The 27,141-nt window shown below is 35.6% G+C and overlaps 1 protein-coding gene across 3 annotated transcripts in view; it reads right to left on the bottom strand.

Moving 5' to 3' along the window:
* Positions 1-1,266: 1,266 nt before the first annotated feature.
* Cd46 (CD46 molecule) overlaps positions 1,267-27,141 on the bottom strand; it is a 35,310-nt gene continuing 9,435 nt past the window's right edge. For 2 of the 3 annotated variants that reach the window (XM_048439330.3, XM_085687493.2), the window contains exons 4-12: positions 26,465-26,553; positions 25,477-25,674; positions 23,189-23,371; positions 19,657-19,704; positions 13,584-13,625; positions 11,549-11,584; positions 11,070-11,130; positions 3,198-3,320; positions 1,267-1,447 (exon numbers count right to left, since the gene is read on the bottom strand). In XM_048439330.3, the coding sequence (XP_048295287.1) occupies positions 1,426-1,447; positions 3,198-3,320; positions 11,070-11,130; positions 11,549-11,584; positions 13,584-13,625; positions 19,657-19,704; positions 23,189-23,371; positions 25,477-25,674; positions 26,465-26,553 (802 nt within the window). In that variant the 3' untranslated portion in view covers positions 1,267-1,425. The remainder of the gene's footprint in view (positions 1,448-3,197; positions 3,321-11,069; positions 11,131-11,548; positions 11,585-13,583; positions 13,626-19,656; positions 19,705-23,188; positions 23,372-25,476; positions 25,675-26,464; positions 26,554-27,141) is intronic. The other variant, XM_085687494.2, reaches the window with a different exon arrangement.

Below are 27,141 nucleotides of genomic sequence, written 5' to 3'. Positions count from 1 at the left end.
AAGCTTTGGAACACTAGAATTGCTCATGTTCCTAAAACCTTAAAATTACTTTAAAGGGCAGTTCCAAATTCCTTTTGCCCCCAGGTCTTTCTAGCATAATTCAGAAAATTTGTTGTTGGTTACTGTAAAAGTTCTCTCTATATTTTATACTAATTAAAATATGCTAGAGTCTCACGTTAATGGTTTAAAATGCTTTAGTCAATCCAGTGTTCATTCTGTGTTGATATTATTCATAAATACTACTATCATTTTAAAATTGCAGTTTATCATTGCTTATTTTGACAGACATCAGGACTTCTAAGCAAACAAGATTATGTTAATAATCTGGTAATGACTTTTTTTTTCCAGTGCTGAGGAGTGAATCCAGGGTCTTGTGTATGCTGAGCGACCTTCCTGCTGAGCTACATCCCCAACCCATGAACATTAAATTCAAGACTGAAAATTTTTAATAGGCAAAATTAAACTGTGATTTTCTTTAAGGTTTTACCCTCTTTATAAGTTTATATGGAGAGTTGACTGTCAGACCGGAAAATTGCTAATACAGGTTCTCATCCTCACCTGGCAAATTAAAATCAGAGAAATTAAGACTTCCTGTGTTCAGGCCTCATCTCAAATCAGTAATAAGAGAGCACACTGGGGTAATGCTCAAGTGTCAGTAAAATTTGGGGGAAGCCAGTGGACAGCCCCAGATGAGAAACCTGGCCTGTCCTTAGTCTGGCTTACTTCATATTTGCAAAGGCAGCAAGAACTATTTTTGCATAAAGAAAAACCAAATCCTATTAGTTACACAGGTCAGGTTTTTAATTGCTAGACTTTGATTTTTGAGCCCTCTGAATGCATAAAGTGATATGAAAGTTACATCTATTAGATATGTGTATATAGAGTTTGAAATGTGGCAAAACAAGGCCAGGCAATAAAAGATTAAGAGCCTGAGGAGTCAGAGCTTCACAGGACAAGTAGGACATGCATTGGCCTTGGAGATACATGGATCTGGAGAGGATGTTAAGCATTTCAGGTAACGAGAGTGTAGAAGGCACAGATGTGTGCTTAATGCACAGCCATTATGTGCAATGAAAGTGTGAAATATAGAGAAAAGAGTTGGAATCATAGAAGGTCTGGTGTCATGCTTGGAAATATGGCCTTCTTCCAACAGGAAACATGTCACTGAACATTTTGCTCTGGACATGGGCACTCAAGGCTGTGTTGAACCCTTGGTAAGCTGGAGGGGCTGGGATGTGAGGAAATGATAGAGAGGTTACACACAGATGGCAGTTAGGACCCGATTTTATTTACACTAGAAACACACACATACACACACACATTACCATAAATGAAGTTCCTGCAAATATATCATTTTACTTTTGCCAGACTTGAAGAGCCAATTTTTAAAGATGGAACAGTAGTGACTTCCACACATGGGGCTTCTCATTTTCCTGCAGCTGCAGTCCTGAAATTAAAGGAACATTTTAAGTTCAATTATGCCTCTTTATCATTTAGGCAATCTTAAAAACAAAATACACTTTTCCTCATATATTTATATAACAAATTATTTGATAAAAATATAGATTTATACATCTCATATAAATACAAATTTGAAGGTTAAATCTGAAGCAGAGCATGCTATAAAAGTAAGTTTATTAAAAAATAAAATACTTGATTAAAAATAGTTTAAGTTTAAAAATAATAAAGCCATTTCTTGTTTTTAAACAATTAGTAAATTTGTTTTTAACCTATCTTTTTGTCTATTTTTAATGCTGAGATTATAAGTATACCACCAGGCCTAGGTACAGGCCTGCATTTTTAAAATGTGTGAAAATGATTACAGACTTCAGCTTTTCTTAATCCAGAGTTTCTGGGTGATTTTGTTTGTTTGTTTGTTTGTTTTTATGTGTTTGTGTGTTCAAATATTATCTTCCCAAAGTATAAGGAGGGCATAAGAGGTGGGGGTTACTCAGAGTGACTGCAGGTATTTATACTCAAAACAGGATTCACCTTCACCCAGTTTCAGTTTGTATTCACAGTCTTCCCAGGGCAGAGCTTCTTTGGTCACTCTGTGCTACTAAATGTAAAACACACCTTAGGAAGGACAGCTAATTGGGCATGGCAGTTTCTTCTCTCAGTTCCCCAGAGCCACTGGCTTGGGGCCAAGATCTGCTCTACTTGAGTATGACTTGCTCCGGAGCTCATTCAGTACTGACAGCAGGAATGCCTTCAGGAGAGGGGCTAAGGAAAGGGCTTCCTCTGATGAAGGCAATATGCAGGGTCTGTTTTCCACATGCTTGAAGTTATTTGATGAATTTATTCCTTACAAACAACGTAGGTGGCTTGGTTAAAGACTTACATATTTAATGAAAGTCATGATTAGCCAGAACTTCCAGAGTGGAGCGTTACTTTAAAAGGCTACAGTGTTCACATTGTAGATTCTTGTTATGGATGTCACAGTCATATGGCCTTTTACAGAAGCATACAAATAGCTGTGAAATCTTAGTAGTGTTTCTTTGGCTGGTTTATTGATGTTCAAAAAAGTTAACAATTGCCACACATCAGAGTTGTAATTTATTTAAATCACTGAAGTTGTCAGGGAAAAGTAGAATTTTACCCTACTAACATTTATATAGTTTTGCTATTAATAGTCTTAGTTAAGGATTTCTAAATGGTTTATAATCTGAATTTTTAGTGTCCTTTTAATGGATCAGAGCTGAAGGGGGTACGTGCATTTGTGAAGGCTTTTTATAATAAACCATATAGAAAATACATTTTAGAATTATCAAAAAGAGAAATCTTAAGAATTAACATTTAAAAGACTTCAAAATCACCCACTTTTTCAAACAAAATGTAATGTTTTTAAAAACAAGGTCTTGTTACATAGCCAGGCTGATTCAAACTCACCATTCTCCTATAGTTGGACTATAGGTGTGTGCCACCATGTTAGGCTGAAATGTAATCTCATTATAAATTATATTTCTCTGAGTTACACATTATTATGAAATTAATTTACCAACCTCAAGTCAGTTAGGATATGGTATTGACATGCTTTGAAATATAAATGACAGTTAAAGGAAACCAGACACTTTTTCTATACAAAATTCATACACATTTTAAAGGTGTGTCAGTGGCAGGCAGCCACATCCAGGCCACGTTAAAATGTGAGCACTGTGACCCAATCACTGTGCATGACAGTGAAAGCAGCGACTTACATATTAGAGGCAACAGACAAATTGCTCCTTGGGGTTTGTGGCATTGATGAAGTTTTCTCCGATTGTATGGTTGAAGCTGACTTTTTATGGTGAGTGGCATGCTGAGCTTTCACCTCTGCTTTCCTGCAAGACCAGGTATAAGGACAGCATCAAAATAAATTTAACTACATGCAGAAATTAAGTTCCATAAACTTACTTTGAAAATAGACATTTTTCCCTTGTGGGAATAGAATACAGTTCCTTATACGTACTAGTTAAGTACTCTACCACTGAGCTATATTTTCCCAGCCCTAAGATACACACACACACAAAAAAAATAGTTTTTATTGTATTGTCTGTGAACTAGAAGATATTTCAAATGTTCAAATATTCAAATGTTAAAGAAAAAAATGTTCAAATGTTCAAGAAAGAAAGAAAGGAAGGAAGGAAGAAAAATTCTTATGTTTTTGATTGCTTCTAAAACAAGAAGTAAAGCTGGTATGTACACAGTGCTTGGTAAATATTTCAGGGAAGTATACAGGCTTCTCTAGTCTCAGAGCTTTGCACCTGGTGAAGTATGAGAGAAATCGTGACTCTAAAAGTCCATGTTGTGGCCATTCACTTCTGAGTGAGATGGCTGCACCCCACGTCCTGCCTTAGGAAACTGACTGCAACAATTTAACACAAAACTTAGAGCAACCAGTTATTTACCTGTGTGTGTGCATTATTTAGGGATGACCACCCAGTGCAAAAGCCAGCAACGACTACCCGTTCATCTCTGTGAGGTAGGCCATCATTATGGTCCTGTCACTATACTCATAACAGCAATTTCTTAAGGTCGCTGTGGTCGGTGACTTAGTTTATCACTGAATTATCTGAAGAATGCTGTATTTTTGTAGTCAATTTTATATAGTGGAATGTTTTTCCTTAACTCAAAATTAAAAAAGAAATCCAACATTCAAAAAAGGTAAAAAACTAAACAAAACAAAAACCCAATGATCTTGCATAGGCAGAGTTTGGATCCTAGCCCCCATATGAAGTAGCTCATAGCCACCTGCAACTTCAGCTCCATGGAATTCCACATGTAGATTCCACAGGCACCTGTATTCACATGCACAGAGCTTGTTCCTCAGACACAGACCCATAAAGATAAAACAAATCTTTCTTTCAAAGCAATTGTAAGTTTGGAATTGCATTTTATTTAATTTTTAAAAGCTATTTTAATGAGAAAAAAATGGAACTGAGATGTGGCTCAGCCGGGGCCACCTAGTAAGGATGCCTAAAAACAAAAACAAAAAAATTCTGTTTGTGCCACAATGTATATCTACATGGTTAGGAGTCGGGGTAGGTTCTATGAGACCTTTTGCTAGTCCATGAAATCTTGGCTCATGGGAAGGATATTTTCTTGAACAAAGCTTGTATCTCTGATCACAGAATAGAGGAAAGACAAAACATGCCAACTAAGAGAGGTTGCTGGTTTGTCCAGTTATGACAGTAACACCTTCTAGCCTCCTGGGGCAGCTGAGGCTAAAACTACTTAGGAGCTAACTGCCTGAGCTCTATTTCAGGATACTCCTGCCTCAGCTTCCTGTGTACTAGTATTACAGGTGTGTACCACCATACCTGGCATTTAAAAGAACACCTAATTCATTTTACTCCAAAGATAGACTGGTCAATGGAGTCAAAAAGCTTAAAGTAAAACAACTATGTTTTTCAACACATTTTGAGATGGTTTCTCTGTGTATCCCTGGTTGTTCTGGAACTTTCTCTGTAGAACAGTTTGGCCTTGCCTCTGCCTCCCCAGTGCTAGGATTAAAGGTGTGCACCACCGTCGCCCAATACAACTATAATGTTTTCAAAGCCGAGCCTATATTATTTTTCCATAATATGCCGAATATATTTTGGTTCAAAGAAACAGGTAAATACCTTTATGGAATTAGTTTTAAGTTGGAGTTGAGTACATTTGTAAAATGTAAACTATACTTTGGTTTCTAGAAAGGGGAATTTCCTTCCCCTGCTTGCACTTGAAATGAGCTGTTTCTGTCGACTACTTCCCTTCAGGCTCAAGAACACCTTTATGTTTAGGGTTCCAGCTGTTTCAGAAGGAGAGGCAATTGGACTGCTAGGAGGGACCTGTGTCATAACTGCTTAAGACTACTTCACAACAGAGTCCCATCTGTGCACATTGTTTAAACTTGGAAAAATAATATAAAAACATCCATAATTTGGTGAAGAGAACAGGAATCTAAACTTCCTATTTTATTTTTCTGGCCAATATATATGAACTGATAGGACTGGTATCTTAATATCCACTAGCTGCTTTTCAAAACAACATTTTACATTAAAGAGAAAACGAAACCTCTATTCTTAGTTGTAAATTTTTCTTCCCTGTACTTTCATTAGTTAGGTATATGTTAAACAAAGGAAGGGAAGGGGGCTAAATAAAGTCACTTCAAAGGAAGAGTTGAATAGTATGGGGTTACAAATGAAGGTGATCTCCAGGTTTACCAACTAAGATTTCAGGATTCCCACTCAAGTGTAACACTAACTCTGAAGTCACAGAACCACCTAGCAGATGAGCATATTGGACAGTGCTGCTCGTGTTCACCTTTGAATCACTCTGTTCAGAACAAATACTGTAAAAACTCAAGTTTGGGTTTATATAATTTTAATATTGGAGGAACACAATATATATTAAATCGCTTATGAAATCAATTTCATGACAAGTGTTTTCTGATGCATCTTGACTTTACATTGGGTATAATTTCTTTCTATGGTATGAATTTTTTCCATGCAATTTTCTCTTTATTTCCTTCCTTTTGGGGGGGAAGGGGGGAGCCTCACTATATAGCCTTGACTAGAACTCATTTAGGATGGCCTCAAGCTCAGGTGTGATTTGCCTCTGCCTCTTGAGTGCTGGGATTAAAGGCATGTGCAGGATGATTAATCCTAAATAATTTACAACATGGCCTCTTAAATTTAGTGATTGTAATTTTGTTATATGCATTCTAAATAATTATACAATATTTTCCTATGTATTCTTTGGTATAAAAATTGTAGAGTCCAGGCAGTGGTGGTACATACTTTTTGGGGGAGGAGGGGGCAAGCTAGGGTTTCTCTGTGTAGCTTTGGAGCCTACCCTGGAACTAGCTCTAGACCAGACTGGCCTTTAATAGTACCAGCAGTTGGGAGACAGAGATAGGTAGATCTCTTGCGTTTGAGGCCAGTCTGGTCTACATAGTGAGTTCCAGGATAGCCAGGGCTACACAGAGAAACCTTGTCTCAAAAAAAAAAAAAAACTTCAAAAACCAAACAAAACATTGTAGAAAATTTTGAATACTCAGATGTTTGAGAGTCAAGTAGAAAAAATGTAGAAATTAATTGAATCCTTGACTTTTCTGAACCATGTTGTACTCCTCAGCTGTCTGTACTGATCACAGTTTTTTAAGCTGTCTTATTTAAGCCCAAACAACTTAACAGACAGATTCAGTCAATATTTAAGTTATGCCAGGTAATAAATATCACTAATGAAAAACAATGACAATTATTGTCATGGATAATAAAATATGGTTATTCAAATAATTTTTATTAATGGGATAACTCTCACCTCTCCAGGGATGAAAGTTAAGAAAATCATGCATATATGGGGGAGAGGAAGTCACAAGTGAAAACATTTAAACAAAAAACAACTGTGGTTTAGAAGTACTTGTAAGACGAGAGTCAAGCAGTTTGCTTACTTCCAAGAGGAGAGAATTAGTTAAGAAAGGAGACTGGTGAGGGAAATGGACTTATTTGAGACCTATGTCGATCCTGACCTATTCTTTTGTGTATGTGACAGGCTAGGCTGACTGAATAGCAAGCCCCTGGAATTTATCTATGTCTGCATCCCCAGTGCTGGGATTGCAAGCATGTGCCACCATGCTTTTTATGTAGGTCCTGGGGATTAAACTCAGGTCTTCATGCTTGTATGACTTGTAAGCTACCATCCCAGCCCAAAATTTTATCTTTTCTTATACCTGAGAGTCAATAAACAAAACTATAGAATACTTTTAACTTTTTGGCTATTTTTCACAAACTTAAAAGATACTAATGCTCTTAAAAGTATTATTTTGTTTGTACTGTGATGAGGGCTAGAGAAGGTTCATTGTGCTCTCAAGTCATCACAGATATTTGTTTACAAAAAACAGAATTTTGGGGACATCTATGACTTCTTTCAGTTTTCCCCTAAAAATAGAAAAGCAGCTACACATTTCATAGTCTTATATAAGAAGTTACAGTGGCAATGTGATATTGTGAAATACATATTTTTGGTCTTTACTGCCGTTCTGTAGCTAACAACTTAATATCCTTAGAATTTTGTGTGCTAATAACCTCATGGCTGGAACTTCTCAGAAGCTTCAGAAAAGATCTACTCAGTACGAAAGAACTGAAACTCAGCCCTGCTGTCCAGCCTCCCAACGTGGAGAAGAGAGGGAGGCTTAATGATCTAATTAATCGTGATTTTTTTTTAAAAGGCAGAAAGAATTAGGTTTGGAGATTCCAGATGGGACAAAACGTTTCTGGGAGCAGTTCCCCCAGGAGTTGCAGAGCCTTCCTTCTCTGACACATACCTTCTCCTCTGCAGCTCCCACTGGTTGAGTTCTGTGAGTCACTCTAGCAAATTAATCGAGTAAGAGGTGTGGGGACCATGGTTTATAGTTGGTGAGTCAAAAGCACAGGTAAAATGACTGAGCTTGGTACTGACATTGAAAACAGAGAGTTGTGGGGATCTACATAGGAGATCTGAATTGAACTAAATAGAAGACACCAACTGGTGTCTCTGCTGCAGATCTGACAGATTTCTGTGTGTGGAAAATCAACATTTTTTCACAAAAGTCTTCTGTGTTGATTGTCAAGTAAGGGTAAAAGAAGTGCATTTATTCTTGTTAATTCAGAAACAATGAAAGCCACTTTGAGGTAGAAAGGTTATGGATTAAACACTATTAAGAAGATAGCACAATAATTTAAATAAAAGAACATACATTTACATGCATGTTGACAAAACACTTCTACACATAAAATAAAAAAATCTTTAAAAAATATAACAACTGGGCATAGTAGTGCATGTCTTTAATTCCAGCATTTGGGAGACAGAGGCAGGCAACTCTGAGTTGGAGGCCAGCCTATTCTGCATAGTGTGTTTCTCACTATGGGGGAGGGGTGCATTTAATGACCTTAAATACCAGAAAAGAAAATAAAAAGACAATGAACTTGACAATGTTTTTAAAAATTTCAGCATTGACTAAGGATAATTGCAGTAGACCATACAGCACTCTTGGAAGTGCATTAGACAGTAGGTCTCAGACCTACCCCAGATCTTCAAGTAATTCATGGGCTTACAAAGAAGTATCGTTTGCTGTGGTAAAGAAGAAATGTATCTCACCTCTTGGGAGAGTAAATTTAGGGATAAAATAGTATCACTAGGGAGGCAAGGCAGTAGGATCATCACGAGCTTGAGGCTAACCAGAGATACATAGTGAGATAAATTCCCTGAAATGAAAAACAGAAAACCACACACACATCCATATACGGGCTTCAGAGTTCTGAAGCCAGGCATTCTGAAAATAAATTACTTTTTTGTTTGCTGGAGATTGATCCAATGCCTTGTGCGTGAAAAGCATGGGAAGAACCTAATTTTTAACTTAACCATCATATATTATATTGGGTTTTTGTAATTAAAAAAGGCAAAGTATATCCTGAAAGACTATCAATACATTTTATATTTTAGCCCAAAAGTAATTAAGAGTTATTCCTCCTATACTATTCTTGGAAATGGCCCTACTCTGGGCATTGCACTGTTTAAAAGCAAATAATTTTACCAAAATATTTTTTAAATTGAATTTTCTATTAGACCACTGTAGTGTTACATATGAACAAGAAGAATGACAAAACAAATTATTTTTAGATTTTCAAGTCACTATTATTTCTGAGGACAAAGACCAGGCAATTGTTTAGCTTTAAAAGATACTTTAAAGAGTAGCTATACAGTCTGTATAGTATATTAATATTTCTAAGGTTCCATCATGATTATGGAGTGATGTTATAAACAATAACAAAAAAAGGCAATGAAAAGTTACTTTGTTTACTTTCTTTGGAAGTTATTTCTACATGAACCTTGCATATTAATAAAACCACTGATACCATTCCCCATGAACACTGTCTATAAATCTAGTTTAAAGACATGTAACCAATAGATAAGTCAAATGTTATTATTAGATATCCTATAAATATGATATTTGATATTCAGATAAAGGAATTGCAGGCATATAAAACAGATAATTGAGTAATATTTAAAAGTTTAAAATTTATTTGTTTTGCTTTTCTAGTTTTAACTGTTTTAGTCCTCTGCCCCCTCCTTTTTTTTTGCTGGTAGGTAAATGAATAAAAACGTGACATACAAAGAAAATGCAAAACCCTAAGGAAATCTCTTACTTCAAAATGACTATACTAATGGATATAAGATCATTTAAAATGTATAGGGCTTGGGACTGGGCAAGTGTTACTTTCTCAGTCTAGCCCTATGATGTTTTTATTTGAGTTATTTAAAATGACTTTATTTTTAAAATATAAATAAAAAGATTGAGTTTTTACAAGAATATACTTCTATTTAATAGCTCAAACCTGATGATTAATTTAAAAGGAAACAAGAAACAAAGACCTTATATTTATTAGGGTTGATTTTAGAGCTCTTTAATTTTTATTACTAAACTTTTTTTTGCGGCTTTCACATCATGCATATCAATCCCATTCATTTCCTTTGTAGCCACCCTCTGTCCTTGCAATCTTCCCCCAAAATAAAATAAAATAAATTTAAGAGAGAGAAAAAGAAAAATCTCATCATGGATGCTGTAGTTTGAGAGTGAATCACGTAGCAAACCCTTTTATCCATATATCTTTATGTGCAGCAGCCCAGGCCCTGGGTGACAATGAAACCACCCACATCATCCTGCTCCTGACCACATTCACATACTCAGATATGCCTCAGAGCTTTTTTAAAATGAGAAGAAAAAAATGAAATTATCTAAATTCTATCAGAAACTTCAAAGCACTAATCTGATCTATGTCATAAGTTTTATTCCAAATCTTACATTATATGTAAATTTTCTACATTTAATTTTGATACTTTGAATCCCTATTTTCACCTATGTACATACCCTGAATACCCCGTCTCTTCTAAATCCTTATTCCTTTTAAATTTATGTATTTGTATTTTTTCCTGTTTTAATCCACCTTTGTTTAAATTGTTATAGAGGCAGAACACAGATAAAAGATAATACAGTGCCCTGTGAATTTTAGCCCTTCAGCTACTTCTAGCTCATTCATTAGTCTATAGTGAAAAAAATTCAGGAGAACAAAAGAGAGAAATCAAATGGTGATGGTCTCAATCACGGTGGCTAACAATAAACAACTCTCTAAAGAAATCAGACCCTTATATTGCTTTTTACCACTAGCCAAGTTAGACAAATGTAAACTTTTATCATAAAAATTTCAGTGACTTTAAAGTGAATATCACACTGAAATATTTAAAATTTAATTTTGGTCACTTTCGAACTTAGGAAATAGGATTTACCTAGGGTAGGGAAAACTTGATGACCTTGCTTCACTAAGTAACTTAAACTTCAGGTTCCATAGGAAACATTTTTGTAGTCACAACAGCTGCTAAAAAAAAAAGCAACCTTGGATAGATCCTTTGCTGCAATGATGTTAAAAGTAGCTGACCATGTTTTAGCAAAGAAACGGAATTTGTAGGGCCCATTACTGCAAGCATACTTTAAAAAGGATGGTGCTCAGGACAGAGGACAAACCAGTGGCACAGAGGCATGAGGAAGACGATGATTAAGTTAGAATACTTACACTTTATTCCTGTACTCAAGATATCTGAGTATGATGAGACAAATTACAACAAGTCCAACAACTAAAGAAAAGGAAATAAATAGCATGTAACACTGAGAATGATTGCCAAGATTCAAAACCTAAGCAGAAGAAATAAATCAGTTACTTTTCAGTGATGACCAGTTAGGCGTTTAGATTTCATCTGCACTCTTTACTCTTTAAATCCAACTCCCTGGAATCATAGTCCACAGAAAGTCAGAGTAGAGTTCTATCTGAATTTTAAAAATTATTCAAAGCATATTTAGGATGAACATTCACAATCATTGCTTACAGGCTACTTCTAAGTAGACATAGAATATGAAATAATATCAATTAGCAAAGGGTAATACATAAAAGACCATGTTTCCTAAGTTTGTTTATCTCAAGTTTAAAAACTTTTAAAAATACACTGCTTTACTGTAACAATTGGATTTAAGCAGTGAAAAATATGGGCTACTTACTTGAAGTAATAACAATCAGAGCAATAATCCATGCATCTAAGAAAAAAAGAAGTCAAGCATTTAGAAGTCTCTAGATTAGCTCAGATAATCTACACTTAAGAGAATAATAAATGTTTATTTATCTACTTTGAACACAATCATCAATACTCAAGTCATTTTGATCACAGAACACTTGTAAGCCCATTTCCAGGTTTGGGGTCCAACTTGTGAACTTCACTTTTTAGTGTGTGGTTTATTTTTTCTTACCCCATCATGTTATTTAGTAAAGGTTATTACAGAATGATTAGAATTCACCAAATAGAGGAAAATCATTACACAATATACTATCTTCTATTTGATTTTGTCCAGTATGCTTCCTACAATTTGTTGCAATGTTTAAAAGAAACCCATTCCCCTGAAAAATAGATCTGTAGAATGTCATAAGTTTTAATAAATTAATTAAATAAATACTATTTTCAGTTCATACAAATACTTTATCTTATCAGGCCCTTCCTGTCTTCCTTACACCCTCACAGTCACCTCCATAACTAAGATATAATCTTAAGTACCAAAGACCTTCCCTTCTGGAAGTGTAACCTAAGAGGTGGAGATATAGTTCAGTATAACAAGCATAGTGACTAACTGGGTGTTCTGGTTTTCTTTCTATTGATGAGATAAAATACTCCAGCCAAAAGCACATAGTGGAGGAAATAATTTATCCAGTTTATACTTCACTGAGGGAAAGTCAGGACAGGAACTCAAGGCAGAACTTGATGGCAGGCCTGCCAGGTATACATGCAACATTATCTTTAAGCAGGGAAATCACTCACCACTCGGCGAGTACAGAAGAAACCATGAAGGAAAGCTATTGCTAGATTGATAGTAAGGTTCATGCTTAGCTAATTTTCTTAACACAGTGCAGAACTACCTGCCCAGGCAATGGTGCTTTCCAGTAGGCTGAACTCTCCTACATAAGTCAACAATCAAGACAATCCCCCTTCCCCCCATGCCTACAGGCCAATCTGATCTGGGCAATCCCTAAATTGACACTGCCTTCTCAGGTGACTGACTCCAGGATGTATCAAATTAACAGTTAATGTTAACTAGGTCACCAGAGAACATTAAATTCTACAAAAATCTTATATTTTGGGGGTATTTATGTCTAATGTATTTTCTTCTAAAGTTCCATACTTAAGACAGTTCACAAACTGATGGTTTGACTGAATCATTTTCACTTTACATTGGGAAGACACTGATGCATATTCAGCAGAAACCAATGTTGAAATTAAATTTTGACCTTTGCCTGGGTTAGCAATATGACACGGAACTTTATCTTAGATCTTGGGCAGCGGTGGAAAGTCACAGCTCCTACAGAACCAGGATCACATGAGTAAAACCCAAACTTTGACCAAGTGACCATCTCTGATAATCTTTAGGTAAATACGCTAAGCACACTTTCAGTTTACCGTGGGTTTATCAGACCCAATCTCCCATGCATATAGAGACACAAATGTATAAAAAATAAGCCAAACGTGATTTAAGGAAAAAAATCATTACTAATCTAGTCTAATAAATAAAACATAGCAGATTTTTGTCTTGCTCATCATGTCTTTACATTTCACTGAATTTTACCTGTTGTAACTATACTTGGCTTAGTTTAATGTACATTGTATAAATTGAGGCCTACATAAATTATGCTAAATAAATCTTTCACACAAAAAATATTAATCCAACTTATAGTACTTTAAGGTCTATGTAGATCAGGCACAGATAGGAAGAGAATCACATGGAAGGCAAGTTGTGATTTATATACTTTAACCTCAACCAACTGATTTTCCTATTTTGAGGCCCTTCTATGAAACTGCACTTACTGACATATCACTCTATCTAGTTACATTTGTCATGGTGTCAGCCCCAAGTAAGCAATCCTAAATGTCAACTATTACTACTGACAAGATATGCTTTTTTTTAACTGGCAGTAACTTAAATGCATGATATTTCCATATAAACGATTAATGTTTCATACTTCACAGGTATAAATAACTGAAATAATAACCTAATTCTTGGCCAAATATTCCTTCACGGGGATTAGGATATCCTAGGGAGAAAAAAGAAAGAAAAATGGGTTAAGTAAAATAAAACAGAGAAATAAAAGAATAAAAATAAAAATCCTTGTAAATTCTCAGGTTTATTCTTCACCAATGTATAAAAACTTCTAAGCTTTCATTTTTCTTATAAGTCCCATTAATATTTCTTTTTTTGAGTATTGTTATAAAATTCTACAGTTTTATGTTTTTATTATTAGCTTTTTCCTGTCTACTAATATTCCCTATAGTAATAATATATAGTAGCATACAAATTTCCTTATTCTCAAAATTAGTCTGTCAGTTTTATGAGATTCTAGTTAAAATTAATGATATTGAATTGGATCAATAAATAATTCAATTATCAATCTGAAATGGAAGGAAACTTTCTCAACAAAATAAATCCCATATAAAAATAACCCACAGTTAGTATTATCAATAATGAAAGATTAGAAAATTTCCCTCCAAAATCAGGAACAAGATTGGGTACCCAGGTTTGCCACTTATATTCAATATGGTATTAGAATCTAACCAAAGCAATTAGGTAAGAAAAGCAGAAAATGAATAAAAGTTAGAAAAATATATGTTTGAAAATGGAGTGACCTTTGTTTTCTTGTGCTGTTGGGGGTTGAACCCAAATCTAAACATGCTCAGTTGTCACCCTACCACCACCACTTTGCTACAGCCTCACAAGATGACATGTGCTTTTTATGTAGACAGTCTAATGAGTTCAGCAGAGTTGCAGGATACAAAATCCACACGCAAAGAACAATGAATACTTTATAAAGAAAATTATGATAACTCTAGTTGTAATAGCATAGAAAAGGTAAAACAAAGAATAACCCCAAGGCCTTAAAAGACTTACACAGAGAAGTCTACAAAACTTTCCTGTAAATGATTCAAGAGATAAATACATGGAAACACATGGTTGTGGTATGCATACAAAGCATCCCCCAAAAGCTCATGTGTTGAAGGTGTGATACTCAACTGATAGACCCAGTCACTGAAAAATGGTGGAATTTTAAGGACTCTGATTAAATTAATATAATCCATTGATAGACATGAAACTTGACGGCAGTATTAGTAAGTGGTATCAACTAGGAAGTGGACCCTGATGGAGGATGTGGGCATGCCTCTGAAGGTTATACACGGTCTGTTTCTCTCTGGTCTCTAGCTATTAGAAGACGAGAAGATTCTTCTCCCTCACACTCCCACCTACATGCTGTTCTGTCTCACCCTAGGTCATCAGCAGTGTTGTCAGCAGAATAAAGAACAAAATGTCTGAAAAAGTTAATGAAAATATATCTTTTTTCATTTTAAATTATTTCTCATAGTGTTTTGTCATAACAACAAACTCAAATACAAACAAACTATAAACTCCTGTGTTTGTTAGACAAAAGATTATTTCAAGTTGTTTATTAATACTCAAAGAACTTTACAGACTTAATGCAACCCCTGTCTGCAGAGGTAGAAAAATCTATCCTATGGTCCTGAAATCTGAAGAACACAAAGTTGAGAGAACTCATACTTCTTGACTCTAAAATCTCTAAGATATATATATTAAAACAGAGTATTATTGATAAAAAAGATAGGCATACAGACCTATGGAATGGAATAGAACTCAGAAATAAATACACATACACATTTTAAGGTGAGTTTTTAAACAATGATGAATAGAAACAGTCATTGGGAAAGAGTAGCCTCTTCAACCAACTAGTGCTGGAAATTTTGATATTTTTACCAAAAAGAATGAGGTTAGAGCCTTTATATATATATATATATATATATATATATATATATGTGTGTGTGTGTGTGTGTGTGTGTGTGTGTGTGTGTGTGTGTGTGTGTGTGTATAAAACTTAGATGGATAAAATTATTGAAGATAATGTCTAAAACTATAAAACTTATAGAAGAAAACATGGGGAAACACTTCATGATTACAAGGGATTTCTTGAATGTGACACAAAGTATACGCCACAATAACAGTGAAGAAGATTAATAGAATTTCATCAAAATGAAAAGTTTTGCACTAAAGGACACTAGTAGAGTGAAAAAGCAATAAACAGAATGTGAGGAAATATTTGTGAATTTTATATTTGATTAGCTATTATAGAATATCCAAATTACTCTTAAAACCCAGTAGCAATATACTCAATTTAAAAAGTCCAAGGACTTGAATAGATATTTTTCCAAATAAGATGTATAGATAATCAACAAACTCATAAAAAGATGCTCAACACTTCACTAATATTAGGAAAATGGAAATAAAACCAATCATATATAATCATATACTAACTTAGTACTATGGCTTGAATAATTGCATTCTCCAAAATTTATGTAGAAATTCTTGCTGACATAAGGGTTTTGAGATGATGAGGGCACAAGTGTGTCTGGCATGCCATTATCTAGGGACTGGGTTCATTATTGCAGGACTGAGTCTGCCCATGCGGCATATACTTTCTCTCCTCTCTCTCTCTTCCTTCTGGCTTGTTATGATGCAGCAAGAAGGCATTTGCCTAACAGTAGCACTTTGACATTACATACCTCCCTAAATCCAGAACCATGAGAGATATAAGTTCTGTCCTTTATAAATCATGTCATCTGTGGTATTCTGTTACAGCAACACAAAACAGACAAACGATATGAAACAAAGACCAGAACTACTGAGAATGGAGATGCAAGAAATGTGGTGAAGACTATAAAATCATGTAGCTGTTGTGGAAATCAATAATTTCCTCAAAAAAAGAGGAAGAGAGAGGGGGGAAGAAAGAAAAAAGAAAGAAAAGAAATTGAATCACCTTATGACCAAGAAGTTCTATTCCTCGTTGTAACCAGAAAAATTGAAAGTGGAAACTTTGAACAGGTGTCTAACTCCATACTCAATACAGCACTGTACAGAATAGCTAGGAGGTGTACATAAAGCAACCAAAATGAACAAATAAGCAAAATGAGGCAATACAAGTAATGGAGTATTATTCAGACATAAGCATCCTAGAACAAGATGAAAGTTACATAGATCAAGAGTTATATGAAGTTATCAAGGCACAAAAGAATAAATTCTGTATGATCTAGGTATAGGAAATACTTAGAACAGACAAAGTTATATGGGGAAGCAAGGAAAACAGTGTGCAGCAGGTGCTGGGAGAGGGAGGAACAGGAAGTCATCATTTAACAGTGGAGGTTTCAGTTAGGGATGATGAAAGAGAATTGGTTGCACTAGAATGTCTGTGTGTGTAATGCCAAAGAATTGTCTGATTGAATTGCAAGATTAACATGAATGGTCTAGAAATTTTAAAAAAAGTCAAATATTTAAAAAAAAGATTACTGTAGTTTAAAAAAAAAGACAACTCTGGTGCAGGAATGGGTAGGGTGCAAATGAGAAAGAAGGCTGGAATACCTGTGATTTTATGTACAATGAAAAGTTGGGTAAGCTGTCTTCTTCCCAGATGACAAAGCTCTGCTTATAGTTCCACTTGTCCACTAGCCCTTTTTAGCCTCTAAGTGGAGATGAGGGAAGGAGGAGCCTGTTACCCCTCCCCACAAATATCACCATTGTTTCAAGTGTACCAACAATTTGAAATAAAGACTTCAAATATATGAATAAAATAATGTAATTCTCACCAGGAGAACACTAAAAGCCTGTTTTTATTTAAAGATTTATTTTTATTTTTTTTAAATTCGTGTGTGTGTGTGTGTGTGTGTGTGTGTGTGTGCGCGCGCGCGCTCGCGCCATGTATATGCAGGTACTTGAGGAGGCCAGAAAAGTGTCAGATCCTCTGAAGTTGGACTTACAGTAGGCTGTGAGCCACTCCACATGGATGCTGAGAATCAAATGGCGGTACTGAACAAGAGCAGGACTTGCTCTTAGCTACTGAATTATCTCTCCACTCCCATTCTTACCTAAAGCTTTTTATATGACATACAACTCACAGCAATTGATGGAATAATTGAAATATCTCATCACCCATTTATGTAAAACTTCTGGACACACATGACCACTAGGAGATTGGTAAAGTGAGATATATAGTATGCAACTTACTACAAGTCACAACATTATACAGTAATTGCTCAGACATCTTTTCGTGAGCAACTTATCAGAACCAAGGGATCTGGTAAAGGCTAAACCAAAAGGCAAGGCTTTTTGGCATTATTGCTTCATGAATACAGTGGCTGTCCTTTATGGTAAATTTTTTGCTGTAGTTAACTCTTTTTCTGTTACATATTTGGGAATTCTCACAGTTCAGAACAGTTTAGTGAAACCAGTCTCCCACTGGCCAGGCCTTGTTCCTCTCTCCTAGGTAAGCACAAAGATCTGCCTTCCTCCAATTATCTTTATCAGCAGGTATTTGGTCAGAGTTTAGGGTCCAGGCAAAGAGCATCCCATCTAAGATATTCATGGATCTCCAAGGATTTAGAGTTACTACCTGCTCAAGATGCTGCTCTGGTTTTACCCCACGAACAGAACGGTTGGTAACAGCATAGCCCAGAACTGATAATTTAGAGGCCTGGGTCTCTTCTTTGGTTATAGTAGTAAGTTTAACTCCAGACCTAGGCCCGTAGAAATTGTGGTGTCTTGTGTCTGTGCTATCGGATCAAGAGCCATCAGCTTACCCTGGGTTGCTTAGTTACGTCACAGCCTCTATGCATACCAGAAGAAGTGGCACACCGATTTAAAATACATTCTGTGCCATATTCATAATTCTACTGAAAATAAACCTTTTAACCTTTTATCTATCATCTAATAATGTAGTGTACTAACCTCCTCCCTAAGAATCCCTGATGATTTAATTCCTTTCTTAACTAACTTTTTCCATTAAGGAGTTCACTGAATGTGTACTAGCCACTCCCATGGATCTGTGTGTGTATGTGAAAACGCTTATCTAATTTTCTATGGGGAAAAAAATGCTGGCTCCCCAACCTCCTAGGGCTGGGGAATTGCTGGTTTTAAGGATATATATGACTGGGAACCCAGGTAATCGATAGAACTAGGGACAAGGAAGAACAATGTAGAACAAGGAGAACAAGTAATGGGTGGAACAATGAGAGATGATGGATCGAAGAGAGAATAAAGAAACATGGTCAGACGATTCCTGTTGTGAGTAAACTTCTTTACCTTTAGCTATTCATAATGTCTTTAATTGAACCCTGAAAAGGAGTCTTAAAGACAAAAACTTTTAAGGCCTCCAAAAGAAACTATTATGGAAATAAATCTAACTAAATTCCAATCTAAGACATTAAGTGAAAGAACAAATCAATGAAAAACATGTGAAGTTTGATATGATTTTTGCTGAAAAAAAAGAAAATATTGGTGGGGAAAATAGCTCAGAAATCAAGCACTTGCCACATAAAAGTAATGATCTGAGTTTGGATCCCCAGACACCTACTTAGACAGTCTACCTGCCTTGGAAGGTGGAGCTAGTATTCCTAGATATTGGAGAGACTCGCTATCTCTGTGAGCTCTGGATTTGATGAAGACATTCTGCCACAGGGAATAAGGAACAGAGATTGAGAATGATTCCTAACATTAACCTCAGATTTCCACAAACACATGCATATACCACAAACGTGAATCCACGTATATGCAAACACACACACACACACACACACACACACACACACACACATAAAATAATGAGGAAAAAGGAAAAATAAGAGAATGTTGATGTACAAAAATAAATAAAAAACAACCCTAAAACATTAGTAGCAATTAACTTTCACAACATCATTTATATAATTTTAATCTATAAAAGTAAATCTATATCTAGATGTATATAAATTAAAATAGTTTAGGAAAAAAAGGGAAGAGGATATGAATAAATGACCATTGGGTCCAGTGGCAAGAACTTAAAGGCAAATATGATTTGAGATGAGAATTGAAGCCTGAGCATCAATAGTGACACCCCCACCTAAAAGGATGCTTTAAAAATGTAATTTTAAAAAGTTCAACCTTATTAAAAAATGAAAAAATGACAAAACAAGGCACCATTTCTCATCTATATCTCATGGAACTCTTAACTCTGTCAGTAGGATAAAGAACTATCAAACCTGGGTAATTGTAAACTGGAGGCTTGGTGGGATAAGTAGGCTTAGGACCTAAAAAAAAGAAATAGAGTCTATCAATTCATTAAGCTTATAATATAAAATTATAAATTTAATTATAATATTAATTTTTTAAAAAGATTACCTATGAAAGTAAAAAGTACACATACTTTCTGTACTTTATAGTTCTACTAGGGACCTAGCCTATGGATATGTTTAATCTACATATATAATTGCACAGACCTGTGTACAAGAATGTTCACTACAGCTTTGCATTTTACAAATACAAATCCTAGAAGGTAACTAAAAATAAATCATAAAGAGAATGTGTTCAAGGTAAACATATGCACCCTAAAAAATAAGATACTATACAATGGGCATCGTAATCTCTCCACTTTTCACACACCATCAGACCTACCATACCACTAGTACAGGCTACTGCTGCTCCCGCTTTCAATGCAAGTTCTTCCCTATGGGCAATAAAAAATGACTGACAATTCTACCAAGATTTTTTTTTTAACAGACAGATTCCTCTTAGTTTTACTTCTTTATGTGCCTTTTCTCATATATCTTGTCTTTCAAATAGCAAACTGAATTAGTGTTTCATAAATATTTTATCAAGTACTTACTGTCAATTCTTTTTTTATATTTTTGTTTTTCCATTCAATTATTTATACTTCCTTCCCTCCTCCCAATTCCCTCTTGCTCCCCCACACCCCCTCCTTCCTCTCCCACCCTGCTTGAGAGAGGGCAGGGAACCCTGCCCTGTGGGAAGTCCAAGGCCCTCCCCACTACATCCAGGCCTAGGGAGCTGTGCATCCATATAGACTAGGGTCCCAAAAAGCCAGAACATGCCATAAAAACAAGTCCCAGTGCCTTTATCAATGGCATCACAGTCGGCCCCCATTGTCAGCCACAATCAGAGAGTCCGGTTTGATCACATGCTCATTCAGACCCGGTCCAGCTGGATTTGGAAAATGTAAAATAAATGGACTTGTTTTTAGATAAATACCATTTACCAAAATTAAATTAAGACCAGGTGAACAAGTGAAGAAATGTAAGTTGTGAGGAAATAGAAGCTGTCATAAAAAACTTCCCAACCAAAAAAAGCACAAGACCAGATGGCTTTAATGCAGAATTTTATCAGGACTTCCAAGAAGAGCTGATACCTATACTCCTTAATGTGTTTCACATAATAGAAACAGATGAGTCATTTTCAAACTCTTTTTATGAAGCTACAGTCACCCTGATTCCAAAACCACACAAAGACCCAACCAAGAAAGAGAATTACAGACCAATCTCAATCATGAACATCGATGCAAAAATTCTCAATAAAATTCTGGCAAACAGAATCCAAGAACACATCAAAAAAATTATCCATTATGATCAAGTAGTCTTCATCCCAGAGATGCAGACAGAGCTGGTTCAACATATAAAATCTGTCAATTCTTTCAAAAATTCCTTTCAACAGAAACTCATCTAAGATATAAAAGAAAGCTACTGGAGATGTGAGGTTCTTGTAGAAAACATCAAAATGTTCTCCAGAAATTGGGCATGGTGGTACAGGCCTCTAATCCCAGCACCTGGGAGGCAGGAAGATCTCTGTGAGTTCTAGGCCAACCTCGTCTACACAGATTGTTCTAGTATATAGTGAAAATCTTGTCTCAAAAGAAAAAATGAGAAAAAGAAAAAAGGCACTCTAATCACTGGGTGAGCAAGTAAGCATGTACAATTCTCATGTCTCTCAAACCTTTAAAATATTAAGAAGACAGGAAATATTTTTTAAACAAGTTGTAACCAGTAATTGAGATTTACTTGAGTTCAATATCCTTGTTAAAGCAACAACATGGAATCCAAAGTTCATAGAAATGAAGTCAGTTTGGTCAGGCAGAGTCAGGAGAGGACTGCGCACAGTCAGTCCTGTCTGATACTCCTTCCACCACCCTGGGTGGCTTCCAGAGCATCAGCTGGAACCACAGCAAGGAGCTCTGAAGTGGGAATGGTGGTTCCTCCATCAAAGAAACTTTCTATGCTTAACAGCAGCTGATTGGGAGTCTCTAAAAAACCAATGTCACTTCAGTTGGAGAGGCTTACTAGCTCTCAGTTGTTAAGAAATCTAGTTTCTGTTGTCAGTGTTGCCTGGTAAAGACAAAAATAACAAACAAATGTTTTAAATAGGTGAGGAGAATGGGGGAGGAAATGGAAAACACAGGTTTCATTCTTGAGGCAGCACAAATTTCTATTTATATGCACTACTTAAAAAAAAACCTGAAAAGCTGGGTATAGCGCATGCTTGTAATTCCAGCACTAAAGAAACTGAAGCAGGAGTATTGTGACTGAGGCCAGTTTGGGTATATACAAGATCCTAAACAAAATGACTAATGAGACGTTCACCCCAAACTGACCACAGTTCAGGAAATGAACTGTGTCTAACATAAAAAGCAGCAAAAGTGTAAGCAAATCATTTTGGTTAAAAAAAAGAATTAAATAGCAAAATTGAATACAGAAAACAGCAACAAACAGAAGCCAAGGGCCTTCCTTTTTATTAAGATTTATGCAAGTAGAGAAGATATGGAGCTAACTTTAAGAGCATCCCATATACTAGGTATTGTGGTAAGTCCTTTAAGGGCATCCCATATACCAGGTATTATGGTAAGTCCTTTAAGCTTACATCCTGAACACAATAAGAAAGGTACTAGATCATTTGACACATGGAAATACACGTTTAAAATGGACATAACTTTTCTAAATTCACATTCTTATTCATGTGTGGGACTATAGCAAATAAAATAAGAGTTACTACATCTGACAAATGAAATGGCTGCAAATATATTCATTCTTTCTGCACTATTAAATGTACTAAAAATGATGAGTAAATAGACATGCAGAAATTTAAAGAATATCTGAAAAATTCACCAGGAACTTAGTATTTTTTTTACAAAGTATAAGAAGGAAATTATTAAATATGAGAATAAAAACTGGGGATTTTGAACTGGGAGTTGACACCAGAAAATAAAAGAACAATGTCAATTGTGTCAAACAAGAGTTATTGCTGGCACTTCCACTAGGAATTTAAAAGATTGTCAGAAAAATTTATGCAGAACGTTAATAAACCTGAATAACTCAAAAGTTAGAGATTTACTAGGATAGATAACACTGGAAAACAAAATAATGTAATTTAGACCAACTTTTCACTATCACGAGTCATACCTTTGATTCTTGGCTTAATTATATAGCAATAATCAGGCTTCAATTTACTCTGAAAAATGTTACAATCCACTTTTTATATAGAAATACTCTTAAAAGAATATTGCCATGCTCTAACAAACTAAAATCCCCCCCAAAACAACAAAAATCACAACAGCAGAATTTTATGTCATATATATGGCACAGGAATGATTATAAGCCTGAGCTATGTACCGAAATTATTGCTTTTCAGGTTTCATAATATTTAACAACAATGAAATAAATTTCAAAACAAGCAAGCAGACAAAAACTACCAGAAAATTAAAGAAGGAAAATGAGACATCGTTTGTACCTTTCACGCATATTGGGATTGGAGGCTCCCACGTGCTGTTAGCACTGCAGACCACCGTGTCCCTGCCCTTCATGTAGAAACCCTCCTCACATTCAAATGTCACTGTTGCTTCATAGGAAAATTTCTTTTCAAATCCTGCTATCTGTCTTCCATTTTGTAGTAGTGGAAATGGACATTTTACCACTGAAAAGAGGAGAAACGACCAGAATTTAATAAAAATCTGATTTATTTTTTCATATCAATTTTCTGAAACTTTTAAGATTACAACTCAGAGTTAAAGAAACATATTTTGTGTCCCAAATATGAGCATATAGATCCCTTAAAAATCACAGTAATACTCACCTTCCCCATTCTTTAAGTAAAATTAGTCATAATCTATTAGACTGACTCATAGTCTACTAGAAGAATTGGGGGAGAGGGACAAAAATTGCTAGTTTAGGCACTATGGATGTTATCCTATACTGTGAGGTATAAACTGAACAGCAGCTGAGACCAGATCACGTTCAGCTTGTTAAACTCAAGTGCTCTTCCCATTCCTGGAGACCTGAGCTCCTGTCTGGTACCATGTTTTTGTTTTTGTTTTTGTTTTTCAGTCCAGAGCTTTCTTTAGCAATTTTAAGCTTTCTGTATTTTTTTTTTAATGTACATTGGGCTTTTGTCTGCAGGAAGATGCCAAATCCCCTGGATTCAAAGTTAGAGACAGCTGGGACTCGCCGTGTGGGTGCTGGGAATTGAACCTGTGTCCTTTGCAAGAGCGTCCAGTGCTTTTAACTGCTGAGTCATCACTCCAGCCCCACGTGGACAATTCTCATAGGCTGGCTGCTGAAGGTCTCAGCTTTGGTTTATATAGAAGTGGTCTGGTTACTTTTAATGCTTCTGTCTTGAAGATTTTTTTCTTGATTAAAAACCTGTAGGTTGGTTAATTATATCATTGTCTTTTCTTTCTATTTACTTATTTATTTTTATTTTTTTGAGACAGGGTTTCTCGGTAGCTTTGGAGCTTCTCCTGGAACTAGCTCTTGTAGAACAGGCTGGCCTTGAACTCACCGAAATCTGCCTGCCCCTGCCTCCTGAGTGCTGGGATTAAAGGTGTGCATCACTACCATCTGCTCCTTCTCATTCTTAATGTTGGTCCCCCACCCACACACACACTTCTGGCTAGAGTTTTATCCATCTTCTCCCAAAGCACAGCTGTTGGTTTCAGTTATTTCTCTTGTTCTCTTCTCTTTTTTCTGTTTCACTGATGTCTGCTACACTTTCTTGCTATACTTTCTTGCTAGTTTAATTTGCTCTTTAGATTATTACAGTGGAAGGCTAGGACTAGGTCCTTTGGTCTCTAATTTACAATTTTTATTTTTCTAACGCAAATATTTTGTGATAGAAAGTGTACTTCAGGTGAACTCTGGCAAGTCCTGACATTCTGAGATGAGGTTTTCATTTTACACATTTCACACACTTCCCAATTTTCCTGCTAACTTCTTTACTTATAGATTACTTAGAAGTATCTTGCATAATTTTCAAATTTTGTGGATTTCTACTTTCATTTCTTAAGATTAGGTGATGCACTTTAAATTACTGTTTTTTGATATTTGTTAAAAATGTATTAGTCACCAGTCCTGGTGACATACACTTTTAATTCTAACACTCAAGAGGCAGAACCTGGGGGATTTCTGTAAGTTCTAGGCTAGCCAGGTTTACATTGTGAGACCTTATGTCAAAATAACAAACAGCAAAAACAAGCAAAACAAAACAAAAACATCTAAGCACCTGGATTGTTTTCTACCTTGCAGCCGTTCCATGTACACTTGGAAAGATAAGCATTTGCTGGGAGTCAGTGGTAGTTCTCTTTCAAGGGTAAAACCTTCCAGTGGCTCCATGTTTTTGGAAATGCTTCCACGGCGGAAACAATTTGGGATAAAAAAAATACAAAAAGCAAACTTTTTTTGTCTAGATTTTTACTATTCTTTCGATGAGGGGGCTGCTAATCATAATCTGCTTTGCCATTACTTGTAGCTAGACTGCTCTGTCTTCTTGTAACACAAGATAACTTCCGTATTTTTCAGCCAGTGTATGTTAAATGTTTTGGTTCTTTAAAACAAAAATACCCCACCTCATGGCTCACATTCTAGGAAATGAGAATGGAACTCCATAACTAGAATTATTTTTGGATTTAATTTAACAAGCTATGAACTTAAATTAAAAAACAGTTTTAAAAGAGCATAAAGGCCATATGCTCACTGTGTTTACTTTTAGGTAAAACTATTTGCAAATGAAGGAAAGATGATTACCTTTACACTCTGGAGCCTGGCTACTCCAGGTGTTATGGCCAGTACAGATCAGCATGCTCATTCCAATAAGGGAAAACTTATCTGGCCCTGGGATAGGATCACAACTGTAAATCACTGCTTCACGGTATCTGAATACATTGATATCAATAAAGGTGTGTGTCCCGTTTTTTATTTTTGGAGGTGGCAAACAAGAGATTTCTTTATAAAAAAAAAAGGGAAATAAAGTTATAATAAAGGCAGTGTACCTATTCAAGACACTATTAGGAAACTCTATAAATTATTAACAAATTCATCAGTACAAGGTTTCTATAAGTTATTTATGAACCCAATTTTCATCTAGAAGAGGGTTTCCATGAGAAAAATCCATCACCTTAAATCTAAACCACTAACACAGAAATGAACTTTGAGGACAACACTCATTTTCCTAAGGGAAAGAATGACCTTATTTGTGAGGTCATGTCAAGTTTTGTTCTAGTCAACAGAAAAGATGCTGATCATTTGGTGAAAACCTTTGTGATGAAAAACATCAAGTTGAATGCTGATTGAGAAATGTGTTTGAAGGTGCAGGTACATTCATTCAATAGAATGGTGGCTTAAAATCGTACTAACATACTATCATGTATCATTTTCATCCTTACAGTACAATGTTTTTGCAGAAGTAACAAACTTTGATAATTGAACAGGCTAATTCCCAATGTCTTCCTCCAAGTCAAATATTGAAGAGATTTGAAAACACAAAGCAGTGTCCCTATTCTTACTTTTAAAATTTCAATAAAAATATGTGAGATATATTAATATGTAGAGTTTATTGTCCTTAAAATAATTATTCAAAAATATTTTCATTCTAATCCCAACATGATTAATATCAATAGATATAACCATGGAGAAAATGTTTTTGGATACTTATTAATCTAAAATCATAATAGGGTCCTGAGGCCAAAATGTTTGAGAAGTGATAGTGTAAATTTTAAAAAGAGAATTTACTTACTTTCACAACGTGGGGGAAGACCATCCCAGTGTGCATCAGCATCACCTTTAAGCACACAGTGTAGAACTGACATACCAATTAAGTAATAACTGAATGAGCAAAGAAAAAGTTACTGTTTTCTTTGGCAGCTGATAAAATACACATAATAATGAAATACATTTTCAGATAGTTTTTTCCTATGCTATAGTAGTTTGAAGGATAGGTTTCTTAAGCAAGGCATAATGAAAGTACTAAACAAATCTAACTAAACTTTAATTAGATAAAGAGTTTCTGTCTGTGAGCACACCATCCAAGAGCTGTGATATCTAGGCATATCTGATGTGACCTGGCATCTTTGCCATCTCCTACAATCAATCATACTACTCTGCTTGTCTTTGCCCATCCATTCTGCTCTGGGAGAATGGACAGAGGAGAGAAGTTTCCTTAGGAAAGGACTGCCTGGGTTCTAGTTCTACTTCCATGACTGACAGGCTACTCAAGCTTGGACAAACCATTTTAAGTTTCTCTTGTTCCTGAATTAAAAACATGCAAATAGCTAGGTGTGCTGGCACATAACTTTAACCCCAGAACCCAGGAGGTAAAATGTATATTTCTGTGAATTAAAGGCCAGTTTTGTCTACACAGCAAGCTCCAGGCCAACCAGGGTTATATAGTGAGTCAGTCTCTCCTCTCTCTCT

Source organism: Myodes glareolus, chromosome 5 (assembly GCF_982192425.1).
Source record: "Myodes glareolus chromosome 5, mMyoGla1.1, whole genome shotgun sequence".
Lineage (NCBI taxonomy): Eukaryota > Metazoa > Chordata > Mammalia > Rodentia > Cricetidae > Myodes > Myodes glareolus.
Note: the sequence above shows the minus strand (reverse complement) of the source record. Positions and strands in the feature narration are given on the sequence as shown.